Genomic DNA, 17,712 nt, shown 5'->3' with positions numbered 1-17,712 from the left:
TGTGAACTATTAGATTATTTAGCCTAATTGAATTCTGGATGTGGATATACAGCATGTGGGATGGGAGAGAGCCTCCTGTACCAGGCCAACCAAACTGTCGCTAACTTGACGGCCCTGGGGCTGTGTACCTCTTTGTCTGACCCTGGGAACCTGGGGAGTCTACTTGCTCCCAGAGAACAGGATTTCATGATTAGACCATCCAGAGGGAGTAGGTGGAGAGTAATTTCCAGAACCTTCTATTGTGTATTAATTGTGTGTTCCTTAGCATAGTTTTGCAGATTCTGTCCTCAATTCCCTAAGAGAAGACCTTTCTCGAACTCTCCTGATTGCCCTGCCAAGGGTACTGAGTTACATGCATGAATGCCCATTTCCTTCCCGAGAATCTTAATTTAGTTTTTTTGATGCTGATACCTTCCTCTTTAAACTCCCCTTTGCCACTTTCAATGCTTTATTTAGAATAGCTAAGTTCCCTTATGGAACAAATATACGTTTTATTCTGTGCTCTCTTAATTGTCATATTTTGCATCTTTTTCGTTACAATATACAAATTCAGATTGCACAATTATAAATTGATTAATTTGTCGATTTGTAAGTTCTACTAAATCAGCTAAAACAATCTTCATGGTTCGGACTCCAATCTCTCTGTCGTTATTGTGGAGCCAAATTGGTTTCACTCTCATTGAAACTTGTTGCTGATGCTATCGCCTTTCATAGCCTTTCAGCCGACAACCAAAGGTCCATGACCAAAGAAGACTCCTTTTAATGACTATGCTAGAACTTTTAGTTACAAGGAGAGGCTTCACTGCCTTGCCTAGTCTACTGAGGACACCAGTCCCTACTATGCATGCAACTCTAACAGGTTGCATAGATCACTGTTAAATTGAGACATATTGCCAAGACCAGGGAGTGGAACTTTTATGCCAGCATGCTACCCCACGCAGGTAGTGACCTTATGAAAGACAGTCAAAGGGGACTTGTGTCTGATAATTATTCCAGTACCAAATATAGTTTTGTTGGCCTGGAATACTCAGTGCTCAAACCAGAGATATCCAGACCAAAGCTTCACTGGTACAGCACACGACTGTCCATTTCTTCAGTGCCTGCAAACGCCTCTTTTACACCTATGCAGGACTACCCCTGCTATGAGATCCACATGTCTAAATCTGCCCGCCAGCTCCTCTTCAATGAGGAAGTTACCAGCATGTCGCAGAAAACTATGAGAGACCAGGCCCCAGAATATAGAATATATTTAAGGAGCTATCTGGCATCAGAACTTTCATGTCACCGGTAGAAATGACAACATCTAAAACATCTCAGAATCGGGTTTTGATAAAGACGGATCTTGCAACGTTCCACTCAAAACTCACTACAATGGAATGTCTGACCTAACTGACCTAAATTAAGCAGAATATTACAGCAGCAACTGACTGAGCGCAAGACTACAGGCATGTACAAGTCAAAGTAACATATTTGGATGAAAGAAATAGGTGTGACAATGTTTGCTTTTCACTGGTCCCTGAAGGAGTAGAAGGTGATAACATACTGGCCTTTATGCTCCCTTTATACCTATTAATATTATATATAAAACTAGTTACTTACCTGTACACTATGGTTCTCCAGTATTATCTTTCATAGATTTGCATGCTTGTATCTTCCTCGTCGTCATGGTGGGAGTCTCACGGTAACAGAATGACTATAGTAGTATCACAGAGTAAAACACTGCACAGAAAATCCCATAGGGGACCATAATATTTGGTTGCCAAACCTCCTCATTATTTGGACCAAAACTCAGCCAATCTGCTGCCAGCCCTGACCTCACACTCCCCAGCAGAGCCATCATACCTCAGATTTCCAGCCCGAGTGAGAGCCAAGGATATATCTAGAGATAAGAGGTCTACCTGAGTAACGGGGAGGTGGGAGGGTCGCATGTGAATCTATGAAAGATAATACTGGAGAACCATAGTGTACAGGTAGGTAACTAGTTTTTTTTCTCCAGTATTGAATCTTTCATAGATCCACATGCTTGTATCAGAATAGCGAGCAGTACTTATAGAAGATGCGCTGCTCAGGATAGAACCTCACAGACTGTGGACTCTGCTCCTATTTTTTGTATTTAAATAAACAGAAACTTAGAATAGTTTTCAAACTTTACCCAAATCATGTCTGTTGAACAAACAGAATACCAATAAAGCAAGAGAATAACCTTGAAAGAAAATCAAATATATACACATAAATATATATCTACTGAGGACTACATGAAAGAAGAAGAAATTATGTGCAAAAGATTTAGAGACAGGGGTTATAAAGAAGACACTATCTTAGCGTCAGCCGAGAAGGTGAAGAATCTCAGCAGGGATGACCTTTTGAATAAATCTAAAGAAATTAAAGAAACAGATAAGAAGCTAAGGTTTATAACAACGTACCACAACCAGGCTTGGGAGGTATAGAACAGCTTAAATACATTTTGGGAAGTATTGAGAACAGATGAGGACCTCAATGAGTACGTGGGATTATACCCATCTATCACTTTCAGACGATGCAAGTCACTTAAAGATACTCTGACGACAAGCTCAATAAAAGAGACTAAGAGGAACAATCCTGTTGAAGGTTTTTTTACTTGTATGCAGTGCAAGGCATGCAAGTACAGTCAGAACTGTAAAACTGTATAATTGAGGAAAGACAAGCCAGCGTTTAAAATCACTAGACATTTCTCCTGTGACACTGAGTTCGCAGTGTATGCGTTGAGATGTCCTTGTGATCTCTATTATATTGGAAGTACTACCAAGAAAGCTAAATTACGAGTTCTCGAACATCTAAGAGTAATCTCCAACAACGATAGGCAGTACCCGGTTGCTCGCCATTTTCATGAAGTACACAGCCAAAACCTCCTCAAATTCTGTGTGTTAGATTCAGTACCCCAGAGGGAAAGAGGGGGGAATCGCATGATTGAGTTGAGGAAACTTGAATCTAAAATGAAATTTTTTTTTTTTTTTTTGGAAGACCTTTATTGCAAATGATACAAGTACACAGCAGCGTGCCTACAACCCATAGATAGGGCCGGCTGCAAGCAATTTGATAGCAATGAAAAACGAAGCATACAAGCAATGGCATTTGGCATCACCTTACGATATATGCGGAAGCAGACACCAATCAATGCTCCAGGCTCCACTTGTATCTTATAGTAGTAACACACTGTGACGGGGAGGAGGATTCAGATCCACCTGGCTTACCTGTTTCGCCTCTCTTTAAACAGCATACTGGAACTTGGCGACGCAGTGAAGAACCCTACGATACGGATCCGGAGGACGCTGGCGATTCCTGCTACTTTAATTGGGCGGAGTTGGACAATGAACACGTCACCGGTTACCCCCCCTCAGCTCAGGTAAAAGCCGCCCAGGACCTCTCACAGGTGTGTTATACACCCGGAGGCGAAGGAGGAGTACGTGGCAGACGAGGAGAGGAAGCAGACGAGTGGACTTCGAAGGAACAGAGCCAGGAGCAAGAAGGGTCAGCGGAACAGGTTCGTAAGCCGGAGGAACCACAGGAAGGAGAGACGAGGAGTACGGAGAGCGGAGAGCCAAAGGAAGAAAACGACAAGCCAGGAGGCCAACAGGAAGGCGCTTCGCCCAGCCACACTTCATCGAGGGAAGTGTGGCTACCAGAGGTACGATCACGGCTTTCAGGATGGGCGGGATTTAAGTGGGTTAAACCACGAAAGTAAAGTCGTCACTCACACCCTATGCACTACCCTCCCCTCACTACCCGGCACTATAGGATATAGACGGAGAATTGTGCACGTGTGAAGTCCTCACCCCCTTCCCCGTGTATTGGTCCGAAACCAGTAAACTAAAACGCTGTTCTCTTTCCTCCCTGCACGGCGGAGACGTCCCGACATCGTGGAGGTGAACGCCTGGACCACCAGTCCCAGAATCCACCGGGACGTTCGACGAACAGCTGTGGAGAAACGCCACCAGAGACTCTCAGATGAGGCCGAGTCAGCATTGCCTTACTACCGGAAACCAGTACACCGAAAACGTATATTTAAATTAATAAAACCAGCGTTACCCAGAGTACCGGTGTCTGCAAGTCTATTAGATGGGGGCGTAGCCCCACCCACAAACCCAGTCAGCGTACAGAGCAACCCCGGGGCGCCACAAGTGGTGGAGAATGCGGGCACGCCAATAGCCATCTGGGAACCAAAGATGGAAGAACTTCTTCAACGTTTAGTGAAGGGACAGGAACAATTGGGCTGGGCTGTAGAACAGCAAATAGCTACCGCACAGGCCGACAGAGACGCTCTCAGAGACAGTGTGGTAAAAACCCTCGGGGAAATTCAACCGATAAGGATAGACACAACAGGCACCCCAGTAAGGGAAGTAAGACAAACCAATCCCACCCCATCTGGAATATCTCTACAAAAGTATGTAGCAGGGGAAGATCCAGATGCCTTCCTAATCAATTTTGAAAGAGTTGCACTAGCTTGCGGATGGCCGTTGGAAAAATGGCCGTTTTTCCTTGCCCCATTGTTAACGGGGGAAGCGCAGGCCGCATATCAAGTGGCCAATGGAAATGGACAGACGCCGTATGCTCAGATCAAGACCATTATCCTAGACCACCTGGGGCTGGACACGGAAGCATACCGTGTCCGCTTCCGAAAGGACAGAGGAACCCCAGGCGAAAACCCAAAGACACTGTTTTTCCGTTTGAAGGCGGCTGCTGACAAATGGTTGACTCCAGCCCAAAGTACAAAAGAAGCCATAATGGACAAAATATACCTGGAGCAGTATCTCGAGGCTCTGCCGTTTGGGACCCAACGCTGGTTACGGCAACATTCAAATCTGACCACCGCACAAGCCATGGAAATGGCTTCCACATATGCACGTGCTCAGCCAAAGTTACACCCCATGGAAACGGAAAAAAACGTAAAACCTCCTGTTCGAATAGAGCGGAAACCAAGACCTCCTCCCGGGATTCCTGTTCCCAGACCTCTGAACCCGGATATCTCCCCATCGAGAGGCCCTCAATGCTTTGATTGTGGCACATGGGGCCACATCGCTAGATTTTGTCCGAAGAAGAGAATGCAGGAGGAACCCAAGGAGGTCGGCTACTTGCCTCGAGCCGTTATGTTTTCAGCAGAACTCGGAGGCGCATATCACGTGAGTGTCCAAGTGAATGGAAAAACAGTTAAAGCTCTGTTAGATTCGGGGTGTAAACAGTCCGTGATGCAAGGCAAGTTTGTGTGTGAATCCCAGATAATGCCAGAGACCCTAGTTAACATTAAGTGTGTGCACGGGGATGTGAAGAGCTACCGGGTCGCCTATGTTCCTTTAGAGTTAGAGGGAGGGCGACAGGTTGTAGTAAAGGTCGGAATAATGAACAATCTACCAGAAGAGCTCCTGCTTGGAACTGATAACCCTCACTTTCTAGATCTGTTTTCAAAAAGACTGAAAAAGGAGAGCATAGACTCAAAACCGGTGCTTAAAGCCCCTGATCCCTGGGAGGGGGATCGAAGTTTTCAATTTGCACAAGCCAATGACAGTACTCTGTTCAACGCGTGGGAACAGGCCCATGCAGATCAAGATAACCCAAACCCCAGGTATCCTAGATTCGTAATCCAGGATGAGCTGTTATATCGACAGGCGAAAGAGAACGAACCTAAGCAGCTCCTTGTCCCAGTGTGTTTTAGAGAACAGATCATGTTCTACGCTCATACCCATCTCCTCGCAGGGCACACAGGCAGCGAGAAAACCACCCAAAACATTCTGAGGAATTTTTATTGGCCGGGAGTCTATCAAGACATCAAAACACACTGCCAAACCTGCGATGTGTGTCAACGCAAGAACATACAGAAACCCCCGGCTGTCCCGTTACAACCACTACCCATAATCGGGACACCATTCGAGAGGGTGGCAATGGACCTCATAGGTCCTCTCCCACGAACAAGTAGAGGTAACCAATATGCTCTCGTCATTGTAGATTATGCCACCAGATACCCCGAAGCTTTTCCCTTAAAAACACCAACCTCCAAGAACATTGCAGAGAAGTTCCTCGAACTATTTTCACGGGTTGGCTTCCCGAAGGAAATATTAACGGACCAAGGAACCCCCTTTATGTCCCGGGTTATGAAAGAAGTCTGTCAGATGTTGAACCTACATCAAATCAAGACATCAATATACCACCCTCAGACAGATGGGCTTGTGGAACGATATAATGGGACCCTGAAAAGCATACTAAAGAAAATGCTCACTGCCAATCAAAAAGACTGGGACCGCTTACTTCCACTGGCACTTTATGTTATCAGAGGCCAAACCCAAAGCAGCCTTGGATGTTCTTCGTTTGAGATGTTGTATGGAAGACAACCTAGGAGTCTATTAGACATGACAAAGGAGTATTGGGAGGCCGAACCTACTGGAGAAACGAAAACCTTGCTTGAATATAGCCAGACTCTTAAAAACCAGATTGGGAAAATTCGGGAGCTCGCCTTTGCAGAACTAGAGAAGAGCCAATCCAAACAAAAGAGTCACTATGACAAGGGGAAGAAATGGAGAAAGCTCGAACTAAACGACTGGGCCTTAGTCTTGCTACCCTCCACCACAAAGCGGTTTCAAACGGAGTGGCAAGGGCCCTATCGGGTCATCGAAACCATCGGGAAAACAACATACCGGCTACAACTATCGAATAGGAGGAGTCAGGTCTTTCACATCAATGTCCTGAAGAAGTGGCTCGGCGCCCCTCCCCTCATAGCCTTCACAGAGAAAGAGAACCGGAAAGAAAACACAGTGTCCCAGCTGGTCATTAACGAAGAGTTATACCAGGAGCAACGAGAAGGATTACATGAAGTTCTCAACAGATGTGCAGACATATTTTCAGACCTCCCGGGATCCACGACTCTGGCCGAACACAGAATCGAAACCCCTAAAGGGACCATTGTGAAACAACGACCATATAGGATACCCGCTGCCAAAAGAGAAGCCATAAGCAAGGAGGTGAAGGAGGTGCTCCGCTTAGGAGTCATACGTCCCTCAAGAAGCGACTGGTCCTCGCCGATCGTGATGGTGCCCAAACCAGACGGGAGTAGCAGGTTCTGCATGGACTTCCGGGCCCTCAATGCAGTTTCAGCGTTTGATGCCTACCCCATCCCCAGGATAGACGAACTGATCGAGAAGTTGGGGGAGGCCAGATTCATCACTACCCTGGATCTCACCAAGGGGTACTGGCAGGTGCCATTACGGGAGGAAGATCGCAAGAAAACTGCATTCTCAACACCTGACGGTTTATTTGAATTTACGGTACTTCCGTTTGGGTTACATGGGACTCTTGCGACCTTCCAGAGGTTAATGAATGAAGTCCTACGAGAACACCAGGCATACAGTTCCGCTTACTTGGACGACATCATCATCTTTAGTCCAGACTGGGAGACTCACCTCCGACACTTAGAAACCATCCTACTACAGCTCTCAAAAGCGGGTCTACACATCAACTCCAAAAAGTCGAGGATCGGGTTCCAGAAGGTGAAATACCTGGGATATGTCTTGGGACGCGGACTCATTGAACCTCAAGATGAAAAAGTTCGTGCCATAGCGGACACCCCTTTTCCCACCAGTGTCCGTGAGATGAGGGCTTTTCTCAGTTTAGTGGGATATTATCGGAGATTTATCCCTTCTTTCTCCGACATTGCAGCTCCTCTTACCAATACTCTGAAGAAGCAGACCTCAAAGACTGACTTCTTGTATCCCACACCGGAGATGAGAAACGCATTTTCAACTCTCAAAAAGGCGATTACTTACCGTCCGGTGTTGACATCCCCTGACTTCGCTAAACCATTCATTCTCTACACAGACGCCTCCGACTTCGGGATTGGGGCTGTGTTGTCACAGTTGACGGACGAGGGGCTTGAGCATCCCATTCTGTATATTAGTAGGAAACTGTTCCCCAGGGAGGTGAAGTATCCTACGATCGAGAAAGAGTGTTTGGCGATCAAGTGGGCTGTGGATAAACTGAGGTATTACCTGGAGGGTCACACCTTTCAGCTGTACACCGATCATGCCCCCCTCCAGTGGATGAGTCGCAACGCCTCCAATAATCCCAGAGTCATGAGGTGGTTCTTATCGTTACAACCCTTTTCTTTCCAAGTGTTCCATCGTAAGGGTAAAGACAATGCCAATGCCGATTATCTCTCCAGGTTTCCTCTCCCCGATCGGGAGAATCCTAGGGGGGAGGTGTGTGACGGGGAGGAGGATTCAGATCCACCTGGCTTACCTGTTTCGCCTCTCTTTAAACAGCATACTGGAACTTGGCGACGCAGTGAAGAACCCTACGATACGGATCCGGAGGACGCTGGCGATTCCTGCTACTTTAATTGGGCGGAGTTGGACAATGAACACGTCACCGGTTACGCCCCCTCAGCTCAGGTAAAAGCCGCCCAGGACCTCTCACAGGTGTGTTATACACCCGAAGGCGAAGGAGGAGTACGTGGCGGACGAGGAGAGGAAGCAGACGAGTGGACTTCGAAGGAACAGAGCCAGGAGCAGGAAGGGTCAGCGGAACAGGTTCGGAAGCCGGAGGAACCACAGGAAGGAGAGACGAGGAGTACGGAGAGTGGAGAGCCAAAGGAAGAAAACGACAAGCCAGTAGGCCAACAGGAAGGCGCTTCGCCCAGCCACACTTCATCGAGGGAAGTGTGGCTACCAGAGGTACGATCACGGCTTTCAGGCTGGGCGGGATTTAAGTGGGTTAAACCACGAAAGTAAAGTCGTCACTCACACCCTATGCACTACCCTCCCCTCACTACCCGGCACTATAGGATATAGACGGAGAATTGTGCATGTGTGCAGTCCTCACCCCCTTCCCCGTGTATTGGTCCGAAACCAGTAAACTAAAACGCTGTTCTCTTTCCTCCCTGCATGGCGGAGACGTCCCGACATCGTGGAGGTGAACGCCTGGACCACCTGTCCCAGAATCCACCGGGACGTTAGACGAACAGCTGTGGAGAAACGCCACCAGAGACTCTCAGACGAGGCCGAGTCAGCATTGCCTTACTACCGGAAACCAGTACACCGAAAACATATATTTAAATTAATAAAACCAGCGTTACCCAGAGTACCGGTGTCTGTAAGTCTATTAGACGGGGGCGTAGCCCCACCCACAAACCCAGTCAGCGTACAGAGCAACCCCGGGGCGCCACACACACACAGTAAATGCGGTCTCATTTTGTGATTTTATACAACTAACCATGCGAAACCCCAACAACCCTCCACCCCTCACCCCAGGATCCAGGTCTTGGCAGTTTCATTGGGTACAGAAGGTCATAGGACAAGCAATAAACATTATTCATCTGTTCAGTAGATCAGGTAAACACATCTCATAACCCAGGATCGTCCAGCCCGGCATGCAGAGCAAGGCGTTGGTGCACGTATGACACAGTCACATGTCCATGCAGTTAATTCTCAAGAGACAACCTGTGGACGGGGGATGGCGTAACACGAATCGAGTACCACCATGGAGTCATCACCACTCGCACCAGGTTACATTGAGCCTCCCTCTCCATTCGACGAACCCCCCACTCATACTGCCAGCGCTACCATCTTCAGCCAGGGAGGGCATATACGCCGTAAACGGGGCCCAGATATCACGTGGTCGCGACTTTGCAGGAAGCCCCTCATGATAGCAAACCAGTTGATCCCTGCAGTATGCCATATCTTTCAGCCATAGTTGAACATCTGGTGCTCGTCTCCCCCCCCAGGCCATAGTCACTCTGCGTTTAGCAATCTGTAATGCCAGTACTATCAACCGTCTCACACCCGCTGGCACACCGGAGGCCAATCCCAACAAGCACAGTCGGATGTCCAGCGCAACCTCAGCTGACGTCATTTTAGAGAGTGCCTCAGTCACAGCAACCCAGAAAGCATACACACGCGCACAACCCCAGGCCAGATGTACAAAGTCCGCATCGTCCATCCCACACCGGACACATTGAGACGTCTCTCTGAGACCATACCTAACTAACTGAACTGGCGTATAGTACCATTGGTGCAAAAATTTATAATGAATAAGGCGAAAGTTGCTGTTGGCCACAAACCCCCCGGTCATGGAGCAGCACTCAGACCACTCATCATCTGTTAGCGGGTCTGGCAGTCACCCGTCCCATCTAGCCCTGACTGTTACCGCGCCTCCACCCTCGTCCTCCTGCTAGGCTCGGTAGAGCCTGGAGAGTAATTTCACTCTATCTGGTGCAGTGTATAGCAATTGCAGCGCTCCCAGCGTCAATGGTTCCTCCGGATACGTAGGATATAAGGTGTGTATGGCAGCCCGAAGCCGGACGTATATAAACGTAGACATAACAGTGTTCAGAGAGCGGTCCGTCATAGCCTGCAATGAGAGGAACGAGGCACCTGGAAAAAGATTCCCAATTGTGTTGAGCCCCGCACCCTGTAGGATCTGCAAAGCCCCAATTTCACGGGTGACCGAAATCTCTGTGTGATACAGCAGTGGCATGTCAGGGGCATACAACGGCAGTCTGTTTGCTTGTTTACCCAACTCTCGCCAAGCGTTAGTGATTGTTGACTATCATTGCCTTCAGTGGAATGGGTATGACTGCACTGGCCTCGAGTGCCACGTGTGGCGTATACGGTGGGGCCGACAGCCAGTAGGCGGCAAACTGCGCCTGGGCGCATAGATAGTATAGTTTCATGTCTGGGATGGCAAAGCCCCCCAAGTCATACGGCTTAGTCAGTACATCCCATTTCACTCGCTGTTTCTTACCGGCCCAGGTTAAGGCTATCAACAAAGATTGCAGTCTGGCAAAGAAATGCGACTTCAGCGGGAGAGGAATATTAACAAAAAGATATAAAAATTTCGGAAGGACCACCATTTTTATCAGAGATACACGATCAGCGAAGGTGAGAGGGAGCCGAATCCAACGTGCCACCTGGTCCTCCAGTTTAGAGATAGCCACTCCATAGTTAGCTCGAATAACTTCCTGACTTTCCCTATGCACCCAAATCCCCAGGTAACGCACCGGCTCCGTAGCCCATTCCAACGGGAGTTCCAAGGGAAAGGGGGTCGTAACATCAGTGAGTGGCAGCATAATAGATTTCTCCCAGTTTATGGAAAGACCCGAGTGATGGCCAAACCGAATGAATTCCCGTAGTATGGATTCAAGATGTTGCGCAGGCTCTCGCACATAGAGGACCATATCGTCGGCGTACATAGATAGCGCCAGAGACCGAAGAGGGAACTTCAGGGCAGCGTCCGCATATCTCTGCCTCAGAACACACGCCCGATGCTCCATCACAAGAGCAAATAGTAAAGGCGATAGGGGACAGCCCTGCCTGGTCCCTCGCCACACAGGGAACGGAGCTGATACATGTCCGTTTACCCGTACGCTTGCTATTGGATTCGTGTAGAGAAGCATTACCAGTGACGTAAAGAAAAACGGCACTCCCATACGATGTAGTATCGCGATCATATACCGCAATGCGACTGAGTCGAAGGCTTTCGCGGCGTCTAGCATGACAGCCACCGCAGCCAAGTCTGGTTTGAGGAGATGTAGCGCCGCAAATAGGGCTCTCAAATTGTGAGTGGTAGATCGGAGGGGGATAAAACCAGACTGATCCGCCAACACTTTAGCTATGATTTTTACATCGGTATTCATAAGGGACAATGGCGATACGACTCGCACTTATTTTGCGGTTTACCCGGTTTCGGCAGTGCAACCAGAAGTGCTTCTCTCATTGTAGTAGGGAACTGACCCTGTTCCACCGCCTCCTCTAGAACCATTGCCAGGTGTGGAAGCAAAAGATCCACATATTCCTTATAAAATTCAGATGGTAACCCATCAGTGCCAGCTGCCTTGCCATTCGGCAAGGCCGCTATCGCATCCCTAAACTCCCCCTCTGTTATATGATGCATAAGAAATTCCTGTTGACCCCTCGAGAGCCAGACCAGCGCTATATCTTCAAAGTATTGTGCTATTTCTTCCTCCCCCGCCGTTTCCTTATACTCATACATCTATTCATAATATTTGGTAAAACAGTCCAGAATGCCAGTCGCGCTAGTGACAGTGGTATCCCCGTCCTCGATCTCCTGCACTGTACAATGTCTAGCCCAAGGGTCTTTTATCCGATCCGCCAACCCTCGCCCCGGACGTCCCCCCTCACCATAATAACGAGCCCTAGTCTGCTTGGATAGGAATTTAACCTCCTGATCCGCTAGATCGTTATATTCAGTGATTTTCAACTGAATACTGGCCAGCAAGGACTCCTCAGGAAGTTCCTCCATTTGTCGCTCAAGCAACAACAATTCCCCCTCCAATTAGCCATAGCATCCCTCAGCGATGTAAGCACACTCGATTGCAGGCCTATACATGCTCCCCGTATGGTCACTTTGAAGGCTTCCCACACCGTACACATATTTTCAACAGACCCAACATTCTTATCAAAGAATTCCTCAATAATCGTCCTCAGTCTCTCACGCAATACCAAGTCAGTCAAGGTTCCCGCCGGCAGTCTCCAGGAGAAGGGGGCCGGTGCATGCGACGGCATCCACACCTCCATACAAACGGGCCCATGATCAGAGAGCATTCGAGGCAGATGTCCAACATCCATCACCCATCCGCCAACATCCCGGGTCACCAACCAATAGTCCAGCCTCGACCACGTGTCATGTGCTGACGTGTAACAAGTGCCCTCTCTCCTCCCAGGATGTTTCAATCGCCAAACATCCACCATTCCAAGTCCGCCCATACCATCTCGCACTGCATCAGCTGCTCTCTTGTGCACATAAGGGCTATCATATCATGTTTCCTGTCCATCGCTCCATCAAGAGAGACATTCAAATCCCCACCACAAATTATGGCCGATGGGGGCAGCAGGTAAATCTTATTACATAGCGTGACATAAAATTTGGGGTCGTCAGCATTTGGACCATAAACATTAATCAGTGTAACCAGAGTGCCACATAGCCTGCCATGTAATATGATATATCGACCATTCTCGTCAATCTCCTCATGCAGCGGTACAAACGGTACATTTTTTTTATCAGAATCATAACTCCGCGTGCATATGGCGAGTAATTTGAAGCCAGCCTAGTGCCGGCCCATTGTTTACCCACAGTTTCAGCCGCCTTTCCCCTAAGATGTGTCTCCTGTATGAAAGCAACTTGTGCTCCGTGCCTGTTCAGAAATGCCAACATTTGTCTAGTTTTCTGTGGACGATTCAATGCTCTCACATTCCAGGTAATGCAAGTAAGTTTACCCCCCCCTATCCATACGACCAAACCTTGAGTATATCCTGTAAACTATAGAACAATCCCAATGCCCCACAGCAATCGCAGAGAATACAGTAAGCAAACAAACAGGAATCTGCAGGTAATGCCTCACATGAAAGGCCACTGAATGACCAAAACCGACTCACTTTCTGTCCTGTCCAACCCACTCACCCGCCAACAAACATAAAACAGATCACCCTGATCCCAAAACTCCGAAAGTCCCAAATCCCCCCTTGTCTTGACAGGCTTTTTGGCTCTATTTCGGAGTGATAAAGACTTTAAGCTTGCTCACATCTAGGATCTGTATTCTTAGATGTGTTGGCCCTTTTAAGCCATTTTGTCCAGACCTAGAAGAGGATAGCTGCTTTATATGATGATAGATCCCTTATTCTAATCCATCTATTGCCTATTGGCTTTGCCTTTCATTATTTTGCCTATAGTAGAGGGTGGATCCTGTGGTCCTGACTTTATATTACACATTGGTATGGTTTATGTAGGTACTCTGACAGAGCTAAGGGTTATTTCATCCTTCTCAGGCCTACAAGGCCCAGAACTAGAGAGACTCCATTTTGCTTTCTATCCCTGCAGAGCTGAGATGCTTCAAGGGGAAAGGTAATATTTTGGTTTTGAGCTGTTATTCGCCCTACGCGAACCGGAGAGAACCGGCCAGAGCGGAATCTAATCAAGAAGTGTCCCTGGGCTCAGGTCTCTAGACGAAACAAGCAGCTGATCACTGTGGGAGCGTCTAGAGCGAGGAGCCCGGTGCATAGACCTGGTGGGAGGAGGCTGCTGGCTGGAGCTTTCCACTGGAGGAGAGGAATCCATATTAGCGAATTGCAGGAGAGGAGGAGTGGTCAGTTTGGTCTTGAAGAGTGGAGAGTAGGATGTCTGCTGGAGCTGCAGAGTGCAGTGCAGTTCTATTGGTTTTCTGGAATGGAGAAAGAAGGCAGATGATTGCTGAAGCTGAAGAGAGCATTAAAGCAGATGGAGGAGTTGAGGCTGTCAGTTGGAGCAATTGAGCCAGAGGCGTGAAGCTATGGTGACGGAGGGAGAGACAGAGAGAGCCCTGATCCCACCAGAGACAGGGAGAAATCTTCCTTCTAATAGGTGAGGTAGTCTAAACTACTCCGCTTTACACTTACACCTTAATCTTGTCTTTATTCCCTAGGCTATTGTTTGTCTAATCCTTTCCTTTCAGCGGTGTGTTAAAAGTTCCTGTTAGTCACAGAGACCCTGCAGATAACATTGTCCCTGTTATATTGTATGTCTAATCCTTTCCTTTCAGCGGTGTGTTAAAAGTTCCTGTTAATCAAGAGACCCCGCAGATAACCTTGTCCTCATACTGTATGTCTAATCCTTTCCTTTCAGCGGTGTGTTAAAAGTTCCTGTTAATCAAGAGACCCCGCAGATAACCTTGTCCTCATACTGTATGTCTAATCCTTTTCTTTCAGCGGTGTGTTAAAAGTTCCTGTTAGTCATAGAGACCCCGCAGATTTGTGTATGTGTATTTTATCATTATTGTAATAAAGATACCCCAGTTCTTAGTGAACTAGTGTGCATGTGTTGTTCTTATGATAGAGAGCGTTTTTACTCCTGCATACAGTGTGTGCCTATTATTCCTAAAGCACAGGTAACCTTTCCTTCTAGTCAGATGTTACAGCCAGAACAGATGCTGCCCCTGATCCGGTAAGTCTGAATAATTAGGGAGAGAGAGGAGCCCTTGAGCTAGGGAATTATTGACACTAAGTGATTCGGCCATCCCATAATATTATTGTAGTAGCGAACCCTTAGTGAATAGTGAGAGAGACTTCCCAACATAGAGACAGAGAGCTGAAGGTATTCATAGGAAAGTGGTTGTCATTGATAAGTGGCGTTAGTGAGAGCACTGATTGTGGTCAGTGTGTATACCCACAGGATTGTGGCTTGTGTAAAAAAAACAGTCTTACGGGACTCTAAAGATAGAGAACAGTCTTACGGGACTCTAAAGATAGAGAACAGTCTTACGGGACTCTAAAGATAGAGAACAGTCTTACGGGACTCTAAAGATAGATGGGCTTGAGTGAGCACTGAGGGTAGTCAGTGTGTAGATCCGCCGGATTGTGGATCATGTTGTAAGTGAGTGAGCACCGGGGGGATACGGTGTGTAGGTCCGCCGGATTGTGGACCGGATAAACAGAGAGCACTGGGGCTGCAGCTCAGTGTGTGAATGGCACGCCAGATTGCGTGTCGAGTGAGCACTGAGGGTGAGCAGTGTGTATGGTACGCCAGATTGCGTGTTGAGTGAGCACTGAGGGTAATCAGTGTATAATGGTAGATAATCAGAACTGCCCCAGGGTAGATTAGTCTGGACCCATGTGGTCGCGAGACTATGAGGTATGAGTGTGGTGTAGGGCATGGATGTCCTTAGTAATCAGTGAGTATTCTTAGTATCCCTATAGATTTAGTGGTGTTTCTGATGATATGAGCTTGTATATTGCGAGTTCCCCATCCTCAGGTAGGTACCCAGGTGCCTGGATAGATGGTTCCTGAGGAGGGAGGTGGTTACGTTCCGGCTGGGTTGGAGGGGATCTCAGGAGCTGATCCCATCTGGTCTAGAACCCGGTCGTTACATCTGGCGTCGACGAACAGTTTACGAAGCCTGTGTGCGCTGTATTGGTATTTATCTTGATGGTTTGCACTTGGCGCGAAAATTGGCCTATGGGCTTGAACAGTTGCAGTGTAAGGAGATTGCAGTACATCATGGCATTTGACTTATGCAGGGTGGAAGAAATGCTTTTCATCTTGGTGTTTGAACTGTTAGGCTTGAAGGGTGACATTACATGAGGGAGCCAATTACATCTTTGTGATGGTCCAATTGTACAAATGTGTGTGAAAAATGCTTTTAAATTGCCCATTAAATTGCTTGCTGCGTCTGCTTATGCTGTGCAATGTGAAATGTGTTCAATGTAATATGACTTGTGGAGTTCCTTGTAAATAGCGCCATGTAAAATGTGGCTTGTGAGGAGCATGTTCTCATTTTGACTTGCTGTGTTCCTTGTGAAATGCGCCTTGTATATATGCCTTGTGAAAAGCATGTCATTATTGTGACTTGTTGACTTTCTTGTAAATATGGCTTGTGAATAGCGCCATGTAATTATGGCTTGTGAGGTGCATGTTCTCATTTTGACTTGCTGTGTTCCTTGTGAATTGCGCCTTGAATATATTCCTTGTGAGGAGCATGTCATTTTTTGAACTTGTTGACTTTCTTATAAATATGGCTTGTGAATAGCGCCATGTGGATATGGCTTGTACAGAGCATGTTATTGTTGCGTTAGGCAGGAGAGAGCTGGATCTCTTTCAAATGCTTGGGGAAATTGTTTTGGAGATGTGCGCGCGTGTTATTTGAAAACGTGGAGTGATAAGTTCTTGAATTTCCCATGTACTGCAGACATTGGGGAATGATTGTGTTTGAGCTGCCAAAGGGTTAATATCTTGAATTGTGACAGCAGTATTTATTTTAACATGCTGTTTAACATGCATGGTTATGTGAGCTGACACTAAAAGTCGGTGATTGTTTAGATGAATGATGGTTTGATTTGACTTTCATTGGTTGCTGGGTTCTGCCTATGTGCTTTGTCAGCTTGCTGACGAAATGGTAACATCTTGCTTAGAGAGAAAAGCTGTGTTCATTTAACATTTTATCTGAAATGCGTCCACGTATTTGTGTGGGTTTGCCTTGGAACATATTATTTGTATTATGTGTCTGACTTAAAGGTCGGAAAGTTATAAATCAACCAGTCGGATTGAGATAAGGATTTCAGCTGTGGATGGCACACGAACCAGTGTTTTAGAATTAGTGCGTTAGCGGTTGTAAAGAACGAAAATATAAAAACAGACCCATCATAGAATGTACTTTTAATTAGTGAAATGCAACTGTGTGCTTTTAAAAATAAAATGTGTGTTCTAGAATATATACATGATTATTTTTTTTTTTTCCAATGCAAGCTGCCCCTTAGAATAGCGTGTGAAAGTTAACCCACTCAGTTAGAAAAACTGGCTATTCGAAAAATAAATGATGTTGAATCTGGCCCTTTTTAATATGTAGTGTATAAATGCTTGCACTCTAAATTATGCATTCTTGGTTATGCAATGCAAAATTACATGTTGTTATTTTCAAAAAGAAGTATGAAATGTGTTTGCATCTAATTATTTTTTCCCTTTCAGCCAGTAGCTGATTTTATGATAGATTTATTTTAAAATGCTAGCATGTGACTTAGTTGCAAAAAATATGTCCTTATTAATTATTGATTTTAGGATGCTTTTCATCACGTTTTAATTTTGCTTCGGTTAGTTAGAGAATAATGGTTAGCTCTCTGGCCTGGGAACAGATGTGTTTTGAGTTACAGAGAATTTGAAATGACCTTGACTGATATGAGCCAGGCACCAGTTCTCAGCTCGGAGCTTTGT

The 17,712-nt window shown here is 46.7% G+C and overlaps 2 protein-coding genes across 2 annotated transcripts in view; one reads left to right on the top strand and one right to left on the bottom strand.

The window, feature by feature from the left end:
- Positions 1-17,712, bottom strand: part of LOC147712494 (uncharacterized) — a 708,529-nt gene that overhangs the window by 578,353 nt on the left and 112,464 nt on the right. The window lies entirely within an intron of this gene.
- Positions 4,203-8,750, top strand: LOC147712496 (uncharacterized). The gene is made up of 2 exons (XM_086920347.1): positions 4,203-5,156; positions 8,283-8,750. Exons 1-2 carry the CDS (start codon positions 4,203-4,205, stop codon positions 8,748-8,750), a joined length of 1,422 nt encoding a protein of 473 aa, XP_086776473.1.

The sequence above is a fragment of the Lissotriton vulgaris genome, chromosome 5 (genome assembly GCF_964263255.1).
Source record: "Lissotriton vulgaris chromosome 5, aLisVul1.2, whole genome shotgun sequence".
NCBI lineage: Eukaryota > Metazoa > Chordata > Amphibia > Caudata > Salamandridae > Lissotriton > Lissotriton vulgaris.
This window is presented reverse-complemented; position numbering and strand designations above follow the sequence as displayed.

What these genes read in the sequence shown, in the direction of transcription:
- LOC147712496 (XM_086920347.1), top strand. Translation starts at nt 4,203, where the DNA reads ATGGAAGAACTTCTTCAACGTTTAGTGAAGGGACAGGAACAATTGGGC. An exon ending in AACTCGGAGGCGCATATCAC is followed by an intron (nt 5,157 to 8,282) that starts GTGAGTGTCCAA and finishes CTCTTTAAACAG; the next exon opens with CATACTGGAACTTGGCGACG.